The sequence below is a fragment of the Lepidochelys kempii genome, chromosome 3 (genome assembly GCF_965140285.1).
Source record: "Lepidochelys kempii isolate rLepKem1 chromosome 3, rLepKem1.hap1, whole genome shotgun sequence".
NCBI lineage: Eukaryota > Metazoa > Chordata > Testudines > Cheloniidae > Lepidochelys > Lepidochelys kempii.
Window position 1 is genome coordinate 166,673,589 of NC_136382.1, and position 10,000 is coordinate 166,683,588.

General features: G+C 39.8%; 1 protein-coding gene across 1 annotated transcript in view; it reads right to left on the minus strand.

The window, feature by feature from the left end:
- PROX1 (prospero homeobox 1) overlaps window positions 1–10,000 on the minus strand; it is a 53,727-nt gene that overhangs the window by 34,559 nt on the left and 9,168 nt on the right. Inside the window, exons 2-3 of the mRNA XM_073338923.2 lie at window positions 8,895–10,000; window positions 1,592–1,703 (exon numbers count right to left, since the gene is read on the minus strand). The exon at window positions 8,895–10,000 is cut by the window's right edge and continues 685 nt beyond it. Of these exons, the coding sequence (XP_073195024.1) occupies window positions 1,592–1,703; window positions 8,895–10,000 (1,218 nt within the window). The remainder of the gene's footprint in view (window positions 1–1,591; window positions 1,704–8,894) is intronic.

Here is a 10,000-nt window from a genome sequence, read left to right on the forward strand (position 1 = left end):
CTTCTGGATGAATGGTGCTATATAAATATAAGGTGGTATAATATCAAAACACTACATATTATTGCGACATTGTAAGAAGATCGATATTGGTCACCACATGCAAACACAAATACATAGTTCCTTTATGAAAAGAAATATAATAAAAAGACTCTTAGTAATACTGTCTATAGTAATATCTACTGGAGAAGACTTGTTCTAGCACCGTTACAGGATTCCCTTAAGCAGTACTCTGCCAACGCTGCATCTGGTTCCAGTGGCTCATTGGTGCCGAGTCATTTGAATTGCTCCCTCAGATTTTTCCATACCAGGTGGAACCACTCTCAGAGCAAACCCTTCACTTGGCCCGCTGTGTGATTCACAGCCTTTTTTGTGTTTAATGATTCTTGACCAGCCATTTAGGCTAGTAAGTGCCTGCATTGCTTTTTTTATGCTGTTACCATCCGCCCAAAGCATGGCACTGAATGAGAAGAAATGTGTTTTCAACTCTGAGTGCACAGAAGGGGTAGGGGGGAGGCAGAGGAACCCACCAAGATGTTCAGCTTGATGTGACATTAGATGAAAGCTAACAGGAATGCGGGAGGGGGAAAGGACCCTTTAATAAAGTGAAGAGAATTGCCCTACTCGTTCATTCTTAAAACTGGGCCAAATCACAAACTTGGGAGCCAATTTTCCAATAAGATAGAAAAAACCCCATAAACATGTAGATAGTTAAAATAAGGACTTGTGTAAATTGTTAAGGGGGGGAATGTAACAAACTAATTTAAGCTAATGTAATGTTTATAAAGTTACTTAGATAATAACACCATGTGTGCCATTATAATCATTAAAACCCAATCTATAGTTAAAAAAAAAAACCTTAGATTAACACAAAATCAAGTTGATGTGAAGGAACAATTACTTTTAGGGGAAAAAATCAGGAGGTCCTAATATTCTGTAGAATGAGGGAGGATGCAGCTGTACGTCGACAGCTTTCATATCCTCATTTGAATAATGTGGCCTGAATCTGTCACTTTATTCATCCTCCTTATGCTCAGTGTACTCTGCATCAACAACAAATTAAGTTGTAAATAAGAGACAATCATCACTTTTGTTTTTAAGCAGTTGCTGCATGAAGAATTTCAATGTACTGTTTCTTTTTGACAGAAAGAAAGGGATTCTACAGTGTGCTTATGTAAGCACAAATATGAGGAAACCGACCGAAATGAAACAATTAGGGAGCACTTGAGAACTGCTCCAAAAATGTTCTTGGAAGTACATTTATGCCACCAGCAGAAATTTCTTTTTCAGAGGATCCACACATGTAAAACTGTGTCATCCAACTGTATTAAATATTCTTATTTTGCTTTGAAGCTTCAGACTTTTGGTTAAAAAGAAACCAACAACCAAAACCAAAACCCAACCTCCTTCCCTTCAGACATGGGCCCCAAGTACACCTCAGTAGAAAAAGTCAAGTGAATAATGATCAGGTGTAATCTCTAGTAGTGAAATTAGAATTAATTGTCATTTACCTTTAATGTGTTAGAGTGATACATTTTCACCACAAAAATGCAAACATGCAATAAGGAGGGGGAAAAAAAGTTTTTTTTCCTACCTTTACATCTGAGAAGTAGGTTTTCAGCATATTGGAACTTGGGTACCGGGTGTAAAAGAACATGAGCTTGGCCTTTTTCAAGTGATTGGGTGACAGACCTTCCTGCATGTAGGATTGAATTAGTCAAGGAAAATGCTTTGCTTGAGAATAAAAGCTGGTTCTGAATATACATGGCTAGCAAAGTACTCCTTCGAGAACTGTTCTGTAAGGACCGACTGACAAATTGTTAACATTCAATTTGCAGCTCTTTAGAACTGTAATTATCTGCAAAAAACTACATGAGATATGTGAGGATACATAATATATACTGTCTCTCAGTTCATTCTTGGTGTTGGTGGCAGGAATTTTTCAGGTTTAAGGTTTGTGTACCATATGCATGTTCACTTGTTGCTAAGGAAACAAATGCACGAAGCATGTGCCACCAAAAAACTTATCACAAGATTTTTCTTTCTTGTGCAATTCCAATTCAGTGTATTTTTCTCCCAGCACTGAGCAGTTTATATCATATAATGCTAATGCACATGAAACAATCAGAGGTGCTTTATGATTCTGAGCAATGTTTCATGCAAGTAACATATTTTACCTTTTTTCTTTAATGTCAATATAATTCAGTATCTTCAGTTACTCTGTCTAATCCTGTTATTCCTTTGCCTCAATTACTGGCTTTCTAATGAAAGCTAAATTTCTTTTATAAAGAAACCTCTGTAGTTAAAAATATATATCTATATTGTCTGGTTCTGATTTACACAGTTAACTCCTCAGAGAATCAAACTGTTTTTGGGGCTAACTAATCAATAAGTGTGGGTTAGCAGATCAATAAATGGTCACTTACCCTATAAGGACACCTATTTATCCTGGAAACATCATTACCTTTTAGATCTGTAAACAGAAGCAACTAAAACAGTTCCCAAGGGAATGTGAATCTAACCATAACAATCTAGGCTTTCTGATTTTCCCCCAGCTTCTTGGCACTCTTTTGTGTGCTGTGTGCTAGGACGGCTTTGGTCACATCTGTGCCGCAGGCTGGCCCTGCCATTTCCTCAGCAAATTAATGGCTTTATAATTTATCAGAAATGAAGATGCACGTGGAGAAAATCAATGTGGCCCCCACAAGGTCAATTGAGGGTCCTTCCCAGAAGCTTCTCTGAGGACTGTTTTTCCTAAAGACATTCAACGAAAATTTCACTATTTCACACCTTATGGTGGAGAAAGGTCAAACAAGTTCACAGCTATTCTGCAGTGGAGGTGCCTTCACCTTACAGAGCTGATAACACCAGAGAACAAAATGAATAGCTCCAGATCTCAAAGTGAGAAGTTCAAAGAAATATATGCCGATAGGCAACAGACTATTTAGGATTGTTCTGTTAACAGAATATCTTTTCTCGATCTACTGAATTGAGTCAAAACATGCTTATTTATTCATGTATTATTCATACATGCAGATGCAGTTGTAGAAAGAGAAGGCTCATTTTTAGACTGAAAAATGTCACTTTTTTTTTAAAATAGCCACTGAAAATAGCTTAAAAACCTCTTCATTTACAAAAAATGCACTGAAAACAGCTCAACTGAACTTGTGTTTTGTTTTAGATGCTTAATGATTACAAAGAAGATAATTTATGACTGACATACTTCTTGTGCCAAGAGAAGAGTTGAAAGAACCTCCAGTTACCTCCATTAAACTGATAGAGAAGTCTAAAAGAGCATTACACTCTGCAGTGCCATCTGTCAAAACACATAAGTGAAATAATAGTAGCAAGCTGTCACCTATTGCTTAGTGATAAGAGTTTTAGACAAGTCAGAACTTCTACACCAGAAATCCATTTAGTTATATGATTCCACAGGAGGACGGTGCCCAACCAACCAGCGCTTCAATAAATAAAAGAAAAATCCTAAGTCTCCTTAATTTATAATTCCCCTGAAGCAGATAATATCTTGATATCATGTTTGGCATTTGGTCCGTTTCAATGGAAGCTAAGATATGAACTTAAACTCTCCCCAAGCTTCAGTATTCACTGGATTTAAGCATATTATACAGTTGTTTTAAGTATTTTGATTCACTTCATATTTAGGATTTTTCCTTATTTTTCTGTAATAATGCTAGAGGATATTGATATTGAATAAAACACATATTGAAAGATGTTCTAAAACTCAAATCCCCAGAAGTCCACTTTTAAAATGAGAATTACGCTTTCCTGTTAAGCACTTGGGATTCTTAAAGTGAAATCTAGCATACTATAATCTTTATGTCTTGTTCCTAAGATTAAGGTTATATTGTGATACAAGATAGATCTCTAATAAACTATTAAAAATAGTTAATGAAGCACTTAAGAGCCAACTCTTAGATAACCCATTGCTATTTCAGTGTAAAACTGAACTGACCAATTGGTTAATTTCCCTTTTAAGTGCTTGTGCTGAAAAGCAACTGTTCTTCCAAGAAAGCACTAGCTGTTTCCAGGATACTTACACACGCACAATGACTCATGATGGAATAGATTCAGTAAACATACAGCTGTACTGAACACGAGCTAAGCCCCATTCAAGGCCAGGAAAGAAAATGAGCACAAATAAATATTAAGGAGGTAAAAGGAAAGGGGGGGAGGGTGCCGAATGGAACGCAAACAAGCTCTGTCTCAGCAGCTCATGTGGCTTGCCTCAATTCTCTTAGCCATAGCTTTGTGAAGACAGATGACATTCAATTCTATGTGTAATGCAAAATAGACAATAACTGCTGAAACTTGAGCCAGCTGCCAGGTGTAAAAAAAAGAAAGAAAGAAAGAAAGAAATGATAAATCCATAAATTAATGAAAGACATCTGCTCAGGAACATAAAAGATCAGAGAAACAGTGTACTGCAGCTGAGCCTAAAGCAGTGTTCAAACAACCTGAGTCTGAGGGTTGTGTGTTTACAAAGTACAATATAGCCTTACCTTAAACAGCAGCCGCCAAAAGGCAAATGTAAGAACTAGGAAGTGGGGATGAGGGAAGGAAATGTATGTACACTCTCCGTGTGTTTTAACTTAAACTACATGTAGACTCTTGCACCTCATTTTGTGCCAAAAAGCAAATGGGCTTAATCCACCGAGTAACTACTGTCTTCTACTAAAATATTTTTATGTGATGAAAACCTTCTGTTCCTCTCACTTTCACCTCAAATTCCTGAAAATGTTCTATTAGGCTTTCGTACCATATACTGGTATTGAATGAGGAGAAAGGAGCAGGAATCTGCCACTTCAGGTAAAATATCTGTAGTTGTAAGGCCAAATTGCTGCTTAAATTACACAACGGTTGCTTTTTTCAGCATACCTCTAAATTGCTAGGAATATTTCTGCCCATCTTGAAGAACCTTGAAAGAAGAAACTGGACTGAAAGTATACTGGCATTTCCCAGGTTTTCGCAACACCACAGAGTTATCCAGCTTGCTATGCAATTGCTCACTTTTTTTAAAAAAAGTTTAATTAGTTTAATTCTGGTCAGATATAGTAACTTCTCATTTCAAAATGTGGCAATTCACTAATTGTAGCTTTCACATATTGGACTGAGAAACTCGCCCCAGTTGGATTGGAATTCTATTTAAAAATTAAGGATTTAAAAAAAGTTTCACTAACATTATTAAAATCTTCCTTTGGTGGAGAAAATGCTGAACATCGGCACCTGTGCAGATGTCTTAACGGCACCAAAGAAACGACTGTCGTGCTTCAGTTTGATATATGCAAATGTTTTGGGGCTGAACAAGGCTATTTTTCTTGAGATGCAAAGAGGGTGCATGACAAGGATGATCATGCAGAAAAACAATCGGCTGTCTGTTTCTTTTAGCATTTGAATAAAACTTAATATTTGATTAAACAGATTAGTTTGCAAAGATATAGAATACATTCATGACCAAGATATGAACTCACCGTGCAGGTGCATCTTATCTTGTTTCGCAGAATACGCAAACGTTAACCATTTCCTTGCACAATTCAAGAAGGCTGGTAATGATCAGGTGCATTTTACAAATGTAAGTTTAAAAAAACAACAACGAAAAGGACTGGTTCGGGGTTTCAGCCTACTACTAAAACCTGAACTTGGCTGTATCTGTTGGTCTTATGTTCTTATCCTGGCTGTATTGTCCAGAGAAACAGATGTTGCTTTCTGTTCTGAAGGAAAAACTGCCCCTCTTAAGAAACATATTCTTTATATATGCACATTGAACCATGTGAAACAAAGGGGCCAAAACAAAGTCTACTACAAACAAACCTCCATACTCTCTCCCATATGCCTTCACCTAAAATAAACTATAGGCTGCATGGACAAATGGGCAGTTGCTAGAAAAATATCATCACAGTAGTGTTGTATACTGGTGTGCACACTTCTGTGTAGCGGGTATTTAAGAATCTAGCAGCTTTTCAAATATATTTGTATCCAGGCTGCAATAATGACTAACTGGGAGAGTCAGAGTGTCTGCATAGTGTCAAGGGAATAAGGTGCGTGGGGAGAAGGGAAAGCGGCACCCACATTAATATTCAGTTTCCTCACTGGCTCGAGAGGAGGCTGCACACCTTCTCCATCAGAAGTAACATGCTGCGATAATGGCTGCCAGTGAGAGAAAGGAACATGATGTGAGGGGGGGAGACACTGTCGCAGAAAGAGGGGAAGGCAGAAACCAAACAGGACAACAGAAACAGCACAAGTTCCAAAAATACTGAGTTGCACTAGAATAATAAATAGAGTGGGTCATAGCCAAAGGAAAGACTAACCGCTTACACACACACACACACAGGTTTTTCCTTTTCAGTCCCCCTTTGAAGAAGTGAAAGATTTTTCATTCTTCTTTCCAGGAGGAAAAGAAAGCTACTTTTACTTAAAATAAAGTAATATGCCACCACGTTGTTAGTCGGCAATTACATAGTTACCGAATTTTGCCCTCAGCTGCACAACCGGGGCTCCTGTTGACTTCAATATAAGCTGCTCTGAGTGCATCAGAAGGCAGTATTTGGAGGAAGGAAGGTTTTCTTTACCTGAATTAGTAATTTTTTTGTGTTTATGGAAGATTCTAGCCTTAAACTGAAATCCATTTTTAAATTCACACAGAGGATACTGAATGGACAATGACACTGCACCTTTCCCTCAATGACAGTGCACCCCCAGCAATGGGCATGAAATCCAACTTGAAGAGATCACCTCCATGGGATAAGAGGCTACTTCAGTCTCCATTCCAATCCATGCTTTCGCCTTTAAAGGTTTGTCTACACAGCATTTAAACACCCGTGGCTGGCCTTGGTCAGCTGACTTGGACTCATGTGGCTCGGTCTGCAAGGCTGTAAAATTGCAGTGCAGACATTCAGGCTTAAGCTAAAGCTCTGGGGACCCCTGGGGCGGGGAGAATCCCAGAACCTAGGCTCCAGCCCAAGCCCAAATATCTACACCCACAGCCCAGCCTGAGTCAGTTGACCTGGACCAGCTGCGGCTGTGCCGCAGGTCTTGTATTCCAGTGTAGACATACCCTCTGACTGCCAACATAGTTTCCATTTGTGGTGCTTTCAAAATGTGAACATTTGCCCTCTAGGACCTGGACTGAGATCAGCAACACATTTCACGTAGGCCAGCAAATAGTCATTAGATGGCAAAAACTTTTGATAATACCAACCCAGGCTGGATTTGAACCAGTGACCTACTGGTGAAGGGTTCTTTGGGCCTGAACCCACACACCCTGTCTCATGTCCATAGTCCTTTTAAGTCAAATTGGACAATTCATATGCGTGAGGACTACTCACATGAATAAGAGTTTGCAGGATCAGGCCTTGAATCCCTGCAATTAATTTGCTGAGGAGCCCTTGCCCTTAAAAAAAAAAAAAAAAAAAAAAAAGGTGTTTACAATTAATCTAATCAATCGAAATTATTAACCACAAAAAGAAACTCATTGATAATACAGGCATATACCTGGCATCTGCCTCCACTGCTATTATTGGTAAAAGCACTATTATTACTCAAGGATGGGTATAGTCCTTCAGTTATGATTGCCTTCATCAATTTGGAAAGGAAATTAACTATAGCTAAGATTCTATACTTGTGTGATTGCCTTCTGGAGAGGTCTTACCATAGGTATAAAATATAATTGTATCCTTTATTGAAAGTCTTCAATTTAGCATTGGGAAAATATCATATTTTATCCGCATTTAGTCATTTAAAAAATAAATAAAATCTTCTGACCATACCAGAACACACATTACAGGAAGGGGGAAGAGGGAGAGAGGGGAAGGAGTGTAATTGCTCCAAAAAAATTCCCAAAAGGACTAGTTTACAGAAAATGTATATGGAAATAGCTGGATATGCCTAAATATAAGCCTGAGCTGGAGCTAAAAAGTTATTTAAACAAAAAAAAAAAAAGGGGGGGGGGAGGGAAATGTCCTGTAAATGTAATACAGCTGAAGTTTTATATCTAACTGTGCTCTCTAGCTTTCCAAAATAATTTGCTTTGTGTATGTTAGGACAAAAGATTTCTGTGTACGGCTGAACAGAGGTTAATCATGCATAGCAGGCAGCTGCACAAGGGCTGAGGAACAGACCTCTGGGTGGAGGAAAGAAGTTGATGCAGCTTGAATACATCAGTACCTGTATCTTTTGTGTTTTGTTTGTTTACTCACTTGAGAGCTGAACTGAAGATTTACAACCAACCAAGCGTTTGTTCTTTGTGAGAGTCGGGAACGACACTGTTAAAATGGGTCGGGCTTACTTTGGCTTTAATAGGGAGAAAAAAATCATTTGGAAGGTTAAGTGTTTTCAGCAGGGAGACACCGCTGAACAAGACATCCCATTTCCCCCCATAATAAAGGGCCCAGAAGCGGAGCCCGTATCTTTGTGAGCACTTACTCATGCAAGTATTGCTATTTACTGCAGTGGGACTACCCGGGGTGGGGGTGGGGGGAAGAGCTCACCAACAGGAGAAAAGGTTGCACACAGCTGGGCCCTGAAGCCTCTCTTACTTTCTGTCATAATTGAAGCAAAGGTTTTACGGGGGGAGAGGAAGGAATCTCTTTAAAGTTCTCCCTGAAAATAGGCCAAGCAGGTGATATAGGGAAAGAGCAGAACGTTCTGGCTGAAGCAGCGCTGTTCATTACCTGATACTTTATGTAATCACTACTCTTACAAGTCCTTGGCTACTCCTTCTTAGAATGTCCTATTACCAGAAATACTCTGCACGAAAGCATTGCATACAATATGTATGCAGTGAAGTTTGTCTTAAGTTACCCAACGAAAGAGGAAAGCAAACTTGCACAGATTGGGCCTGGTATTGCAACCGATTATATTTTTTTTTAGAAAAGGATATTGCACTTCCCGAGTAAGGTGAGATTTCAGACATATCTTGTAGGTCACCACACTCAGACTTTATGAGAGACAAAGAGAGGCCTTCAGCTGTGCTGGGAGGGTGTGCTGGTGAACAAGGATGGTGATTCATATGGTGCGACGACATCTTGGTCCTCAGACTCGTGGTTTCCCTAGTTAAGTCTAAGGATTCTGGGGAGGCTCTATCTTTCCCTGGAAAGGAGGCAGATGGAGCACCTAAGGGATTCTGAAATGGGTATGCCATGAGGGGAAGCGGAAAGGGATGGCGGAAAGAAGATGTGGTGAAGCCCGTGGTAGCCGAGAGTGGAGACTGATGCAGAGAAGCGTGATGGCCACCAGGCGGTGGGGCAGATGCAGATTGGTCAGATGAGTTTTTGCGAACCACGAGTGGAAGTGCTTCTGTTTGGTCTGTGGAATTAGGCATCTGCACATTGCTGAATGTATCTAGCGGGTTTGGAATGATGACGTCACCGAAGCACTGCAGACGCTGGTTTGTGGTATGGAAGTTGTGGTTTTCCCCGTTAACTGCAAATCTTGCTTGAGGGATTTGAAGAGGTGGAAAGACCTGAGGAAGCTGGCGGGAGGGCTTGGATGAGAAAACTTTAACCACTGTGTCCACAACTTGAGACATGGCAGTGTTCAGTTCCTGTTTCAAGGTCTCAGCCAAATGTTTGCCTTCTGGATGGAAAGAGTTTGGCCTGTGCTCTTTTTCCTTAGGGCCTTCTCTTTTAGGCTTATTTTCGGCTATTTCTTGTTCCCTGATCAGGGCTCTTGCACGATCAATGAACTGCCCTGGGTCTAACTCACACATTTCATTATCTGACCTGCCAAGAGAATCCCTTGCTCTAGCATCCATGATTTCTGAACGCATGCTGTCTTCAGACAGGTTACCATCTTCATCATTTTCGGAATCAGTGCTGTCATAGATTTGGTAGAACTTTTCCTGCAGCTGGCGCAGCTGTTTCTGCATGTCCTCCAGCTGCTGTTTCAGCTGTCTGCGCTCCTCTCGCTTCTGTTCTTTTCGAGCTGAAACCAGCTGCTGGAAACTCTGTTGCTGCTGTTGAGGCAGCTTTTGCTTGCGTTTGTT